This window comes from Megalobrama amblycephala, linkage group LG2 (assembly GCF_018812025.1).
Source record: "Megalobrama amblycephala isolate DHTTF-2021 linkage group LG2, ASM1881202v1, whole genome shotgun sequence".
Classification (NCBI taxonomy): domain Eukaryota; kingdom Metazoa; phylum Chordata; class Actinopteri; order Cypriniformes; family Xenocyprididae; genus Megalobrama; species Megalobrama amblycephala.
The window spans coordinates 48,995,089-49,010,977 of NC_063045.1; the positions used below are offsets into that span (position 1 = coordinate 48,995,089).

Genomic DNA, 15,889 nt, shown 5'->3' on the forward strand with positions numbered 1-15,889 from the left:
GATAAAAACACAACAGTCCAGGCCTGGACCTCTCCCATCTTGCACTGTCATCACTTCTTCTTTTATCCCTCTGGATCTACTTCATTAGCATTCACACCACTAGCCTTGCTCCATTCCCATGGCTCTCAGTCTCGCCCTGCTTGCCACACAGATACATTGTGAATGGAATTCTGCAAAACTAGTGAAAACATCAAAGTATCATGTAATGTAATAAAATAGCATATCTTCCCTGTGTCATAGTCTCTGTCTGTCCTGGCTTCCAAAGACTCAATTTCCATCATCCCCCCGGCCCACACCTGCACACACTTCCTCATCACCGCTCCTGATCTGCCGATCACACGCACCTGCTTCCCATCAGCTCACAATCACCAGACTATTTAAGCCAGGGATGGGCAACTTCAGTCCTGGAGGGCCACTGCCCAGCAGAGTTTAACTCCAACCCTAATCAAACACACCTGAACCAGCAAATCAAGGTCTTTAGGATTAGTAGAAAGTTATAGGCAAGTGAGTTTTTATCAGGGATGGAGATAAACTCTGCAGGACACTGGCCCTCCAGGACCGGAGTTGCCCATCCCTGATTTAAGCACACCACTCACCTCCTTCAGTTGTCTGGTCTTGTTGATGCATTTATGCTAAAAGGACTATTTCATGTTTGTCTCCAGCGTGCCTAAGGACTTTCTGTTTCCACTCCAGCTATCTACATGTATTCTCCGTGCCCCTACGTCTAGTGATGGGAAACCAAGGCTTTCTGAAGCATTTGAGGCTTTCATCAAATTGTGCTGAAAAACGGTTCATTACTCGAAGCTTTTAACACAGTGCACATTAGTGACATCTGGTGGTCAGACTTGTTTCTCCACCATATCTAAATCATCGCGGAGCAGATCTACTGTTTGAAAAAGCACGTGACCAAAGCTATGCTATGAAGAATGTGTAAATTTTATTTTTAAAGACAAAACAAAGGGTGCAGGTACTGGTATTAATTTCAGTATCAGTAGGGGCTTTCGCATCAGACAAACCTTTTCATAGTTCCTAGAATTATTGGCTGAAGTATTCGGATTTTGCCGTGTTCGCACTGCAGGATCTAGGAATGATTTTAGGAACTCCTTTTGGGGGAAATAAATTAGCTCCTACTTCAGAGTAGGGTCTAAAACAGCACTATAGGAACTATCAGTGACATAAGTGTACAATTGGTCAAACACATGTCAAACACCGGCACCTGCCATTTTTAAAAGGCTGCTTCACAGTTCCTATTCCCAGTGCGAATGCAAGCAGGAACATGGCCTGTGGGAGAAATGAGTTCTCAGGGAACTATCCTAGTGGCTAGTTCCTATAACTAACTATTCGGTGTGAAAGCCCCTAGTAGCAGAAAGCGATCCTCTTAAGATGGAGGCGCCACCCCAGCAATTATGTGATATAGGACCTTATGTGTGTGCCATTGTAAAGACTGTAAGTCTATCCCTCGCAGCCTCATTTTCAATTCAATATGGCATCCAACCTGACTAAGGTCTATAGCCATGAGTTAACTTGTAGTGCTTTTCAGTCATCGGGCCTAACCTTTACTGTTGCTAAATCGTGCTGTTCTTGTGTGGCTTGGTGTGGCTGGCATGGCTTATGTAAAGCTGTTTGAAATGTCATAACAAAGAGCGTTCTAATAGATATTCTACTGATACTGACAGTGTGCAGAACCATTCAGACTAAATTGGGAAAAGCACTTACTTGCGAAGATGAGTGTGTGATATTTATTTTTTTAATTTTATCTTTAACGGTTTAAAGCTGAGGTAACCAAGCTCACTATTGACACTATTTAATAGACATGTTTCATCAAAACAAAAACTCTGACCAAAGCTAAAAACTGCATTCACACTGTATGTGGTAGATTCAAAAATTGTATTATATTTTTACACAGCATTAGTAAATCTTAGAAAACTTAGTATTTTTGTTTAAAAATACATTAGGGTGTATGTCATAAGGCCAGTATGCTGTATTCTGCATTTTTGGCATGTAAATATTGTAATGTCTGGTCTGGTATGTCATTGTGTTATTTAATAGGATGGAAGTCTAATTTAAGGATTATGTTTAATGAGTTTAGTTCACTGAAGCATATGCCTGCATTACATGGTATGGGATCATATGTGAGAATGGTGAGAATTAGTGAATGCATAAAACTATAGGCATATTACACATATTATCCATATAGGAACAAAACAATGTCCAATGTCCAACAGCTGTGCATGAATACACCAAATTATTATTCAGAAAGCATTTATAAAACAGTTATTATATTTAAAGCATATTTAATGGGTTCTTTACTTTTGACTTACTGTTAACCATCATTAAATATATATATATATATATATATATATATATATATATATATATATATATATTTTTTTTTTTTTTTTTTTTTTTTTTTTAACAAAAGAGGGAAATCACAAAGCAGCTGTATTTGGTTTTGAATATTTGGCCTGTTAACAACAACATTTCTAAATGATCTCAACTAAAATGCAGTGAGATTAAACCTGTAATTATTATTTTTAATTTTTCCTACTTCATTTCATATTTTTTTCCTGAGTTGTGCTCACCCTGCTTCGTTTGTACAGTTCTTTAATGGATTGCATGACCTCCTCTGTCTTTAGAGTGTATATGATGGGATTCAGCATAGGTGATATTTTCTGAGTAAGAGAATTGTTAATTATCCTGGCGTTTGGATGCAAAGGTGCTATGAGAGATGCAATATTATTGCTTAAAACTGGAATATAAAAAATTGCCACCAACATGAGATGTGAAGTACAGGTTTTTATGGATTTGATCCGGTCAACACCATGGGGAATTTTAAACAAAACTAAAGCAATGCAGACATATGAGATGAAGATCAAAATTAGTGGTGCAAAAATCAAGAGACCATAGCAAATTTTACCTAACAAAAGATTTACAGAAATATCATTGCAGGCTATTCTATAGATAGGGCCATAATCACAAAAATAAGTATCAATCACATTAGATCCACAAAAAGAAAGTCTATTCACAGATCCTACAATCATAGAAAAAAAAGCCACAGAAAAAATCCACATAACGCCTATAATCAGAAACATGGCTGTTTTGGTTACAATGGCATGATACCGTAGAGGAAAACAAATAGCAACCACTCTGTCATAAGCCAAGACAAGTAGTGTCAAAGACTGCAGATTCATGAAATGATACACAAAAAACATATATGTCAAGCACGCTTCATATGAGATCTCCTGATGCTCGAATAAAAATGTGTCTATGACTTTTGGAATCAAAGCCGAGCTTCCACACAGATCAGAAAGGGCCAGATGGAAAACACTAATGTATTTGGCTGTGTGAAGTCTGCGGGCCAAATAAATGATACACATGATGAATGAATTCCCTAAAACAGTCACAACATACACCAAAGACAAGAACACATAGTAATATTTTGCATGTGGGACATTATAAAAGCCGTTCATGAAAAATGTTGCAGGACGAACAATGGTCACATTTGCAGAGGAGTTTGACTGCATGATGCTCGTGAAAGCTGTTGTCTGGCTTTTTGTGACCTGTGATGAACTGTTATAAAAATGCACTCAATAAAAGAGAATATTCAAATAATGATTTCATTTCAGCCACAGTGCTTTAATGAATACAATAATGTGGATCTTTGATATAACCATACTGAATTAATAAAATGAGTTATCATTATAAAAGTGTTAGAAATAAAGAGAAGAAACACAAGGTTTATACTCTACCTTCTTCAGTCTGGCTCAAGCATCTCATTCTGCCAGCGATCAGACAAATTTATATTAGTTCATTCTCTTGAGATTGGGACTTTATTTGTTGGATCAACCCTTCTCCCTAGAGACTTGAGGACAAAGACAGGAGTTTATTTTGATTCATACATAATAAAAAGTATACCATGATTAAAAAGTACCATGTTCAAAATGTTGCTGCTGCTGTTATAGTAGCAAGGATGTGTTTAATGTTAACGTTGTACTTTAGAATTTACGTTGAGGAACAGTAGGCCTACAATCATTTTTGGTAAAAGGTAAATATAGAGAATATTCACTCATTGGTCTGTTCACACAGAACATTTTCTTTTTTTTACATTCCACTTGCGCTACTTTTCTATTGCTTTTCTATGTAGATGTGCTAGATGGACATTTTTGTCTCGGCATGACACTTTTATCTCATGTTTGACACTGTATTCTAAAAATGCAGCACTAAATTTTTATTTTAAAAAATCCTCTTTTCTGTTCTGTGTGAACTGTGTGAACCCATATGGTGCACTGATGGAACAAAAGATGTTGTCGCAGGTATCAGTATCAGTATCAGCTTACAGTCTAGTACAACTGGAAATCACATTTGATACTCAGAACAAGCAACACCAAAAGTCAATAAAATAAGTTTTGCTCTGTCAATGAAAATACCTCCAAATGAAGCCAAAGCAGGGTAAATAAGGGTGTGTTCACACTTGTAATTAGGTTCACTGGGTTTGTTTGGTTCGGACCAAAAAAAAAAAAAAATGTAGTCCTGGTCCATGTAGCTGCAGATTGGCATTTTTGGGTGTTTTCACACCTATGGATCGTTTGTTTGGTTCCCGAAACAGGGACTAAATTTGTTACAATGTTGCATTTTCTTCTTGGTTCGGTTCGCTTACACATAGCAACATTTCAAAGCGTACCAAAATGCGTTTCCTCCTAAAAGAGCTACACGAATTTAAACGGTTGCGTCTTTTTAAAGATGTCTGCATTTCTGGGTGCGGTCGCTATATGGCTCCTCTTGACAGCCATAATCGCTGTCTTACGTGTCTTTACGGCTTTCGTGGATGGTTCATGTTCTCATTGCGGGAATATGACCATCAAGATGCTTTGATCTAGACTTGATTATCTTAAACAGTATTGAGTCCCCTCTGTCACACCCTGATCTAGTTCCTCTTTTCATGAGGGGGCTACTTCGGCTGGTGGCCAGGGTGATCTGAGGGTTACGGTGTGGAACAACCCGACGAGCAGTGTTGGGCACGTTACTTTAAAAAAGTAATTAGTTATAGTTACTAGTTACTTCTCACAAATAGTAACAGAGTTAGTAACTGAGTTACATCATTATAAAAGTAACTAATTACCAGGGAAAGTAACTATTGTGTTACTTTAAAAAAAAAATATATATATATATATGTCAAATAACTTGAATGCCCCCATTATTAAATATAAGTCTAAGAATAAATAATTCTTGATCCGACTCGTGACTCATGATCCGCTCTTGCTTATGAAATTTCTCTGTACTGGTATTAAAGAAAATGTAGTTTCATATATAGCAGGCAATATAATCATGGATGCGCGGGCACGATCACTGGCGCGTGAACTGGAGCGTGTCTTATAAATGAACCGAACAGTGGCGGCTGGTGCAAAAAATTTTTGGGGGGGCGCAAAAAAAAAAATGTAGAAACACAGGAATGAATAGGCTAATTGTTAAATAATTTAACAAGTGATATAATAATGTATCTTTACTGCTTATCTAAAACATGGAAAATTCAGTATTTAAAGCATGCCATAGGGCTGGGATCTAAAAAAAAAAAAAAAAAAAAAAAATCTGTATTTAATTAAAAAAAATATTATTTCACATCCTGTTGTCCTAGAAACAATGTTCATATTGAAGGCTATAAAAACAAGATGTGCTATGTTATGTGCAAAATGGGGTCAAATCACATTAGGCCTAGGCTATATTTTAAAACATCTCGGGTTACGTCTGTAACCCTGGTTCCCTGAATAAGGGAACGAGACGCTGCGTACCGCATTGGGAACGCCTCTGCGTGATTACGTCTTGAAGCACTCGTGAAATCAAACCAATAGTGTAGCGGGACGTCAGAGCGGGTGACGTCACGGACCAGGAAACTATAAAGCACCCCTGAGAACAAAGAACGGCAGCTTCTGTTATGGATGAAGCAGACGCTCACAGGCGTGCAGGGAGTATGGCTAAGCTACGCAGCGTCTCGTTCCCATATTCAGGGAACCAGGGTTACAGACGTAACCAGAGACGTTCCCTTTCATGGGAACATCGACGCTGCGTACCGCATTGGGAACGCTATCCCAACTAGGCCATAAGACCACATGCCTGTTGTGTTATTATTTCAGGACGACAGGACTGAGGACCCTGGAGTGGAGCCCAAATCAAGGTTATAAAACCTGACAAAAGTAAGCTGAGAAGACCACCCAGCAGCATCACATATATCTTGGAGGGGAACCCCCGACATCAAAGCCTTTGAGGCAGCCATACCCCTGGTAGAATGTGCCCGGACAGCTAAAGGAGGGGGCTGTCCGGCCGATTTGTAAGCAAGAGAGATGGCCTCGACCACCCACTTACTCATTCTCTGCTTAGACGCAGGACCTCCCTTATTAGAAGAACCGTAACACACAAACAATTGTTCAGTCTTTCGCCACAGGGCAGCTCTGTGGACATACGCGTCTAAAGCCCTCACCAGGCAGAGCAGATTTAGTTTTTCCTGATCCGGATTCGTAAAAGGTGGAGGACAGAAGGCCTGCAGCACAATAGGCCCTGGGACGTTTGTAGGGACCTTAGGAACATATACAGGTCTAGGATGTAAAAAGGCTTTGACCATTCCAGGTGCAAAGTCCAAACATGAAGGAGCAACCGATAGTGCTTGTAAGTCCCCAATTCTCTTGAGGGATGTTATGGCCAGAAGAAATAAGGTTTTGAGAGTAAGGATCTTCTCAGATGCTTCCTCTAGAGGTTCAAAGGGAGCCGCAGCTAACCCTTCCAACACAATGGCTAAGTCCCAGGAAGGGCATTTTTGTGCATACAACAGGCCTCAGCCTCTGAGTACCACGGAGAAACGTACAACTAAAGGGTTTCTACCAACAGAAAGACCTTCTATCTTTGCGTGATAAGCGGAAATAGCAGCAATATAAACCTTCAATGTAGAAGGAGTTAAACCATCCGAGAACTTCTCTTGGAGAAATTGCAGTACTTGACTGATAGAAGAGTGGAACGGATCCACCTGACAGTGGCTACACCAAGTAGCAAACAGTTTCCACTTATACGCGTACAGTTTTCTCGTGGTTGGAGCTCTGGAGTGGAGAATGGTCTCTACAACCTCAGTTGAGAGACCAGATTCTACGAGCTTGGCCCCCTCAGGGGTTTCCATATTTCTGGGCGCGGGTGAACTATTGCACCGCCCAACTGAGACAGGAGGTCTTGTCTGATAGGAATCTCCATGGGGGAATCTTCTAAGAGGGATACTAGATCCGTGAACCATACTCGGGTCGGCCAGAATGGGGCTACCAATATTAGACGGACCCCGTCCCGGCGAACCCTCTCCAGAACTCCGGGGAGCAGAGCAATCAGGGGAAATGCGTACAGACGCAGCCTCGGCCATGTCTGTACCATAGCATCCAACCCCAGAGGGGCTGGATGGGTCAGAGAAAACCATGACGGGCAGTGAGACGTCTCTTTCGAGGCAAATAGGTCGACTTGTGCACGACCAAACTTTTTCCATATCAGCTCCACCACTTCGGTATGGAGCCTCCATTCCCCGGGCCTCGGCCCCTGCCTCGACAGGATGTCTGCTCCCACATTTTGATGTCCCAGGATATAAGCTGCTCTCAGAGAGAGAAGCTTGCCCTGGGACCACAGGAGGATCTGATGAGCTAACTTGCACAATTGGCGAGACCTCAGACCCCCCTGATGGTTGATATAAGAGACCACCGACATGTTGTCTGACTGAACTAACACGTGATGGCCCCTCAGGTCTGGGAGGAAGTATTTGAGTGCTCGAAATACCGCCATCATCTCCAGCTGATTTATATGCCGAGATCGATGATGGTCCTCCCAAAGACCTTGAGCTGAGCGACCACTCATGATCGCTCCCCACCCTGTGAGAGAACCATCCGTCGTTAGCATTTTGCGACGACAAGGAGCTCCCAGCACAAGACCTTGGGATAGAAACCAAGGCTTCTTCCACACCGCCAAAGCACGAAGGCATCGCCGCATGACCTTGATTGTGCGAAAAGGATTTCCCCTCTGAGAAAACCCTCTGGTTCTGAGCCACCACTGTAGGGGTCTCATGTGCAGCAGGCCAAAAGGTATCACGTTGGACGCAGCTGCCATCAGACCCAACATTCTCTGAAATTGTTTCACAGTGAGTGACTGGCCTAACTTCACCCCTTTCACAGCTGAGAGAATGGAATTCACCCAAGCAGGGGACAAATGTGCCTGCATCGAAGTGGAATCCCAAACTACCCCTAGGTAATTGGTAGTCTGAGCCGGTAAAAGCACACTTTTCTTGGCATTGAGTCTCAACCCTAACCTCTTCATATGGGACAGAACTACATCTCGATGTTGAACTGCCTGTTGCTCTGATTGAGCTAGAATCAACCAATCGTTGATATAATTCAGCACGCGGATGCCCTGGAGTGTCAGAGGAGCCAGCGCTGCATCCACGCACTTCGTGAAGGTGCGGGGTGAAAGGGATAGGTCAAACGGAAGAACCTTGTATTGGTAAGCTTCACCCCCGAAAGCAAACCTGAGGAACTTCCAATGCGAAGGATGGATTGATACATGGAAGTACGCGTCTTTCAGATCTATTGTCACAAACCAGTCCTCGGACCTGATCTGTGTAGTGATCTGTTTGAGTGTTAGCATCTTGAACTTGAGCCTTTGCACTGAACGATTTAACATGCGTAAATCTAGAATAGGACGCAACCCTCCATCCTTCTTCGGAACTATGAAGTATCGGCTGTAAAACCCTGACTGTATGCTGGTGGGAGGAACCCTCTCTATAGCTCCCTTTTGCAAAAGTGTCATCACTTCTTGTTCCATGACCAGAGACTGCTGGGGGTCCACTACTGTAGGGAGGACCCCGTTGAACTGGGGCGGGCGAAACCTGAATTGTATTTTGTAACCCTTTTTTATCATTTGCAGCACCCATTGAGAAATATTGGGAAGACTTTTCCATTCTTCTAAATATTCTACTAAGGGAACCAGTCTCTCAAGACTGGTCTCTGGTGTTTTTTGAGCACTTGGCTCGACGCCCTGAAGCGGCACACCGGCAGGGAACAGTCGAATCAAGCGCTGACCGATCCTCCTCAGAGGATCGGGGGGGACTGCTGTGCCCCGAGACACACGAGGTGGCGGGGTTGACAGAACGGCCCCCTGAGGGCACCGAAGATGGGTCAACTTTATAGATTTAAATTTTTCTGGACCCTCTCCGGATGGGGCTGCCCTCGGAAGTCCTGGACCCCTCGTGTCAGGACTTTTTCGAAGCCTTCCTGGCAATAATAACAGTCCGCAGATCTGTTGTACCCCGGGAAGGCTTCACTTGTGCTGCCCTACCCGGTCCCCAAGATCTTTTCGGGGGAGCACGGGTGGCAACACTTCGTTTTTGCTGCGCTCTATGCGCAGATGAGGAGCTTGTAGATGCCTGAGGCTGCTCCCGCTCAGCAGCCTCAGCAGAGCAGCGAGGGAAAAACTTCTGAAAGGCCGCAGACTGACGTTTTGCCTCCTGGAACCTCTCGACGACCGATGTTACGGAGTCGCCTAAGAGGCCCTGAACAGAAACTGGCGCGTCAAGGAGCACTGCTTTATCGCGTTCTTTAATATCTGATAAATTCAGCCATAAATGCCTCTCCGTGGCCACCAGGGCTGCCATAGAACGACCGATTGTTTTTGCCGTCTCCTTGGTGGCCCGGAGAGCTAAGTCAGTTGCCTTCCTTAATTCTTGAATACACTCAAAAGTCGACAAAAAAAAGCTTGGTATGCCTGGAGGATCGACATAGTATGGAGACATGCTACCACCTGACCCGCTGAGGTATAAGCCCTGCCCACCAACGCTGATGTTGTATGCAGGGGTCTGGTGGGCAAAGTCAGGGATTTTAACGACGATGCTGACTCAGGCGAGAGATAGCTCGCGAGCATCTCTTCGACCTGAGGCATCGCCGTATAACCGTGTTCTTTCCCTCCCATGATGTTACTATACAAAGATGTTGCTGGGTTATGAACACGGAAATGTGCCGGACTCTGCCACAATCTCGACACCTCAGTGTGGAGATCTGGAAAGAACGGCAATCCCCGGGGCTGAGGTTGTGCTCGGGCGGGGAGAAAGCGCTCATCTAATTTACTTTTAACTCGCGCTTCAGGTCTTTCTTCTGGCCATTTGATTTTTAATTTAGCCACCGCCTGAGTCAACACCTCTAAAAGCTCCTCATATGCTGGAGATGCGGATGGCGGGTCCTCATCTCCAGCCCCGGAGCTCGCTACATCCATCTCCTCGGAGACAGATAAGCGAAGCTCCGGTGCCTCCGCTCTGGGGGAAGAAACCGCTACATGTGCTTCCGCAGCCAGAGAAGAGGCAGCAGATCTGGCAGGTGAGGGTCGAGATAGGGCAGGACCCGTCTCTAACCCCTCCACCAGATCCATTTGTGAACCCCAGGAGCGAAGTCTTCGCTGTGCCTCGGCAGCAGCGGGACCCGCGCCCTAGGGAACACTCGCCGTGGCGTCCTCCTTTTTATCAAAGAACGCGCGGCGTGATCGGAGTACACGGAGCGTTAACTTCTCACAATGCACGCAGACAGCTCTCTCGAGAGCTGCCTGTGCATGCTCCACTCCCATTCAAGCAACACACATATCATGTGTATCCCCGCCCGTGATGAAACGAGGGCAGGGAGGAGCACATTTAGTAAACTGTTGCTTATCTCTCTCCGCCATAATAGTGTCTTTTGCAATATATATATATAAATAATATTGATATATATGCTTGGTGACTAAAATACTCTTGTCCTCGGACGAAGAGATATTTTGTTTGCTGTAGATAATGACAGACAACACCAAATAAGACACACAATACACAGAGCGCTTGCTGAAGACACAGAAGCTGGCGTTCTTTGTTCTCAGGGGTGCTTTATAGTTTCCTGGTCCGTGACGTCACCCGCTCTGACGTCCCGCTACACTATTGGTTTGATTTCACGAGTGCTTCAAGACGTAATCACGCAGAGGCGTTCCCAATGCGGTACGCAGCGTCGATGTTCCCATTAAAGGGAACTGTAACTTTACAATCTAAAAACAAAATGTTTTAAACAAAAAAACAGACTAATTATTGTTATTATTTTGATTACGCTACAACAGTCACTACATAGTTACTGCTATCATACAAATACACTTAGTTGTAGGTTCGATTTTACTCAGATTGAACTCCATCTGTTTGGCGCGGCGGCGCTCGTTCACGGAAGTTTGTGCTTGCTGAAAGCTCGTCCACTCCTGACTGCAAAATGGAAATATTTTCTCGACTTTATAACATTTAAAGATGGAGAATATGTCTGTGAAATGTAAATTATGCACTGAAATTATTGTATGTCACTTTAGCTTAAAGATAATAAATAGAGACGTTTCCACCAATCACTGCACAAGTTAAGATTACGTATTATGACGAAAGCACGTTAGTGCTAGCCCTCCCAGAACCCATAGAGAATGCATTGCAGTGCCTGCAGTTCGAAAAAAAAGTTTTTTGAATGGAAGTCTATGGGAGCACTCGGGGCAAATCTCGGCCAGACTGAAATCGCCCAAAAAGAGGCGGTACTCCACAGAACGTGACTCGACGCTGATTGGACTATATCCAGAGGCAGAACAAACACCTAGCAGTGACAGCTAGTGTAACTCTGTGGTTGAATGTGATTAAAAAATCCATCCCTTTCTCACTTTGGTGGTGCGTCGCCCTATTGCCCTAATGAAGAAACCGAAACCGATATTGTTTCTTTTCGTTCTCTTCTTCTGGTATTAATTACAATGTGGATTTATAGATGCAGAAAGCTGTGGCATTGTACTGAGTACTGTGTATATTATGTGCTGGGGTTGTGTAATTGCTCCTCATAGTTATTGACTATTAATTTTGTCAAATATAAGGTCAAATATAATGATTTAGTTCACTGAAGCACATACCTGCATTACATAGTCTGGGATCACTCTCAAGAAAAATCATTGATCCCCTAAAATCACTGTTTAATTCACAAAATGTTTGTCACAATCAGAACGCCAACCAATGGCAGCTAATGATTAATTCAAGACATCAAAATATTCAGGTATGTGAAGATTTCAGTTCATGAGGATAGCAAACCCCTAAAACATCTGTTATATTGAAAGTTCACAATTACAAATTATTAGATAGAGTAAAAGATATGTGTATTTGGCGTGCTGATGGGAAAGCTCCGAGCTCGGAATTTGGCCCAAACCCAGAGTACTCCCTCGTATCCCTGGCTGGGATAGGAACCAGCCAATAATGGGTGAGTCTGGGTGGTGGAGGGATGCAGAAAACTGTCGAAGAACATAAGTGAGTCAGCTATGTATATGTATAGGCCTCCTCACGTGTTGATTGGATAGATCATTTGAACATGTTCCTCCCAAACTTTGTTAATAAAACAACATTAAATGCAATCAAAATGTTTCTTACTGTTTACCTAAAATGCATTACATTCTATTGAGAATAATGTTCAAACATTTATTTTTTAGAATCGTGATTGAAATCTATATTGTTTTGAAAAAAGAAAGAAATCACAAAGCAGCCTTATAGGTTTTAGCCCAAGAGTTTAAACATATTTGGCCTGTTTACAACACAATATCTGTTACAACATCAAACATGCAAATTCCTTGAAGTTTGTTATATTATATTTGTTGAATGATCATGATGCAGTGATGCATGTTGAGTGATGATGATGCAGTGAGATTAAACCTGTTATTATTAATTTGTATTTATCCTAATGCATTTCATGTTTCTTTCTGTCATCATATTCACTGTGCTTCGTTTGTACAGTTCTTTTATGGACAGCATGACCTCCTCTGTCTTTAGAGTGTATATGATGGGATTCAGCATAGATGGTATTATCTGTCTCAAGGAATTGTTAATTATCCTGGTGTTTGGATCGATAGTTGTTGTTAAGGCTGCAATATTATTGCTTATAAGTGGAATATAACCGATTGCCACCAACATGAGATGTGAGGTGCAGGTTTTCATGGCTTTGATCCGTTCAGCCCCATGAGCAATCTTCAGCAAAGCCAGAGCAATGCAGAAATATGAGATTATGATCAGTATCAGTGGTGTGCACATGAGGAGACCAAAGCTAATTTTTCCCATCATAATATTTATAGAATTATCATTACAAGCTAATTTATAGATAAGGCCTTGGTCACAAAAATGACTATCGATCACATTAGATCCACAAAAAGAGATTCTATTGACCAATCCTACAAGTACAGAAAAATATGTCACTGAAAAGATCCAAATTACACCTATGATCAGAAACATGGCTGTTTTGGTTACAATGGCATGATACCGTAGAGGAAAACAAATAGCAACCAGTCTGTCATAAGCCAAGACAAGTAGTGTTAAAGACTGCAGATTCATGAAATGATACACAAAAAACATATTTGCCAAACACGCTTCATATGAAACATCCTGGTGCTCAAATAGAAATGTGTCAATAATTTTTGGAATCAAGGCTGAGCTTCCACAAAGATCAGAAAGGGCCAGATGGAAAACAGCAATGTATTTGGCTGTATGAAGTCTGCGGGCCAAATAAATGATATACATGATAAATGAATTCCCCAAAACAGTCACAACATACACCAAAGACAAGAACATATAGTAGTATTTCACATGTGGGATATTAGAAAAGCCTTTGATGAAAAATGTTGCAGGACGAACAAAGGTCACATTTGCAGAGAAGTTTGACTGCGTGGAGCTCATGATAGCTGCTGTCTGGCTTTTTGTGACCTGTGATGAAGAACTGTTATAGAAATACACTAAATAACACAGAATATTCAAACAATGATTTTCTTTCCAGTCACAGTTCATTAATGAATACAATATTTGGATGTTCTTTGATATATACATACGGAATTAATAAAACAATTAATGCAGTAAATGCTTTACAGATAAAAGAGAAGACAATACTCTACCTTCCACTAAGCTGCCAGGATCTGATTATTCTACCAGCTATCAGACACATTTATAATAGACCATTTTCTTGATCTTGGGACTTTAGTTTATGGAGCAACGCTTCTCCCTATAGACTAGAGCAAGAAGGGGCAGGAGTAATATCATAAATATGTGCTCCACACGGCTCCGCAGGGTTAATAAAGGCCTGCTGAAGCAAAGTGATGCATTTATGTATTTTTTATACGGAGTAAATATGGATAAATGGAAATGCGTAAATTCATAATTGCAAATAATGATAAAACCATCAAATGTGAGTTATGCACTCAGAATAAATCAATTTTAAACAACTTAAACAGCACAGGCACCTGACAGGAAACGTTATGCTTATGGGTGCTTAGATGCGTTAAATTTCTCTCCTGTTGTTACAACTTGTTGTGCACACTCAGTGACCTCTGTGATTTTCCAATTGTGTTATACCATAGAAACTTCTTTGTGTTTCTATTTTTTCTTTGTGCACAGCGCGCAGACACAAATGATCCATTCATTTTATTATTGATTAGTTGTTGCAGTCCTAAAATAGTGGCGGGCCATCTGGTATTTCATTTTGTTGTTGATTGTGTTGTTTTATGGGAAGTGTGCCGCACACATCCTGAAAAGTGAAACCAAAACATTTTGATCATCCCCTGGTGGCTGACTGCAGTATAGGTAATCGAATGGAATGTGAGCCAAACGTCTCAGGTTACATATGTAACCATTAGGGATGCAACAATACAGTTAGCCCACGGTTCAATACATACCTCGGTTTTTTAACCACGGTTTTCGGTTCGGTTCGGTTCGGTTCAGTTTGTTATTCTATGCTTAGGCAATAGGAACAGTAAGAGGTTAGTAGAAAAAGTAAAAACGATTTATTGCAATACTCCTTTATTTTATTTAAAAGCAAAGAAAAGTCCACTAGTTTCTAGTGTATTGTATAATATAAAATAATTTTTTATTTTAAAATTAACACTGACATCTCACAGCTGTTGGTAGCCCATGTACAAACTGTACAAACAAATTCTCCAAAGCTGTTTACCAAGCTTTCGATTAAATTTAATATTTGAAATCACCAATAAAATCTGACAACAACTGCCTCATTTTATTTTATTTTTTTTTCTCAAACGCTGGAATCATGACAAAAAATCTGTACTTTTCAGGCTGGATCAAGCTAATGCGCATGCGCAGACCTAAATGCGCGTCTCTTGTGCCTCATTTCGGAGACACTCGTCTGGCTGTTTCTATAGAAACCGGTGCTTCTAACGGCCGCTGCAGTGACGCGATGACTTTATCAGTCAGCGATTGGCTCTTATTTAGAAGGCGGGACTTATTCCACCATATTGCGTGTTTCACTTTCTCCCATTCAAAACAATACGAGTGACGCGTCTTGTGTTATTCTATAGTCTTTGATTATACTCAACGGCAAAACCGAAATGTCTCCACACCACGGATTTGAAAGACGCCGGCGCTTCCTCGTACTGTAGCCTCACTTCCCTGCCGCTCGCCATGTTAAAGTGTGGAATGATGGTTCAGCGCCCCCTAACTTTAGAGCATAGTGATTGAATATTTACTCGCGGGGAGGAGTACTCGTAGACTTACAGGCACACACAAACAGTCAATTCGGAGAGAAATAAAACGCACATAAATTATTTAAACGTAAAACCGAAAAAAACGCAATTCACAAGCGTGTATTGAACCGTGGATGTCGTACCGAACGGTTCAATATTATATTGAGAATTGTGGCATCCCTAGTAACCATAGTTCCCTGAGAACAGGGAACGAGACTCCATTCCAAAAGCGTTTGGCCGGCGACAGCCTATGATGTCATCATCACCTGGAAGTATATAAGGAGCGCCTAGAGAATCAGTCAGTACCTTATCGTCTTGAGGGACTGTTCAGCAGGCAGCCCGAGGCATGGCA

At 42.0% G+C, this 15,889-nt stretch overlaps 2 protein-coding genes across 3 annotated transcripts; both read right to left on the reverse strand.

Moving 5' to 3' along the window:
* Positions 1-2,370: 2,370 nt before the first annotated feature.
* On the reverse strand, positions 2,371-4,107 carry LOC125261141 (olfactory receptor 24-like). Its single transcript, XM_048179747.1, has 2 exons — positions 3,750-4,107; positions 2,371-3,570 (listed from the first exon to the last, which is right to left on the reverse strand). The coding sequence occupies exon 2, from the start codon at positions 3,522-3,524 to the stop codon at positions 2,550-2,552; it is 975 nt and encodes a 324-aa protein (XP_048035704.1). The 5' UTR covers positions 3,525-3,570; positions 3,750-4,107; the 3' UTR covers positions 2,371-2,549.
* Positions 4,108-11,934: 7,827 nt separating this feature from the next.
* On the reverse strand, positions 11,935-13,995 carry LOC125261149 (olfactory receptor 51E2-like). Of its 2 annotated transcripts, none has more exons than XM_048179760.1 (2): positions 13,957-13,995; positions 11,935-13,771 (listed from the first exon to the last, which is right to left on the reverse strand). In XM_048179760.1, the coding sequence occupies exon 2, from the start codon at positions 13,742-13,744 to the stop codon at positions 12,740-12,742; it is 1,005 nt and encodes a 334-aa protein (XP_048035717.1). In that variant the 5' UTR covers positions 13,745-13,771; positions 13,957-13,995; the 3' UTR covers positions 11,935-12,739. The 2 variants fall into 2 exon arrangements, with proteins under 2 accessions (XP_048035717.1, XP_048035710.1); XM_048179753.1 differs by having other exon boundaries at positions 11,936-13,784; positions 13,957-13,989.
* Positions 13,996-15,889: the final 1,894 nt, after the last annotated feature.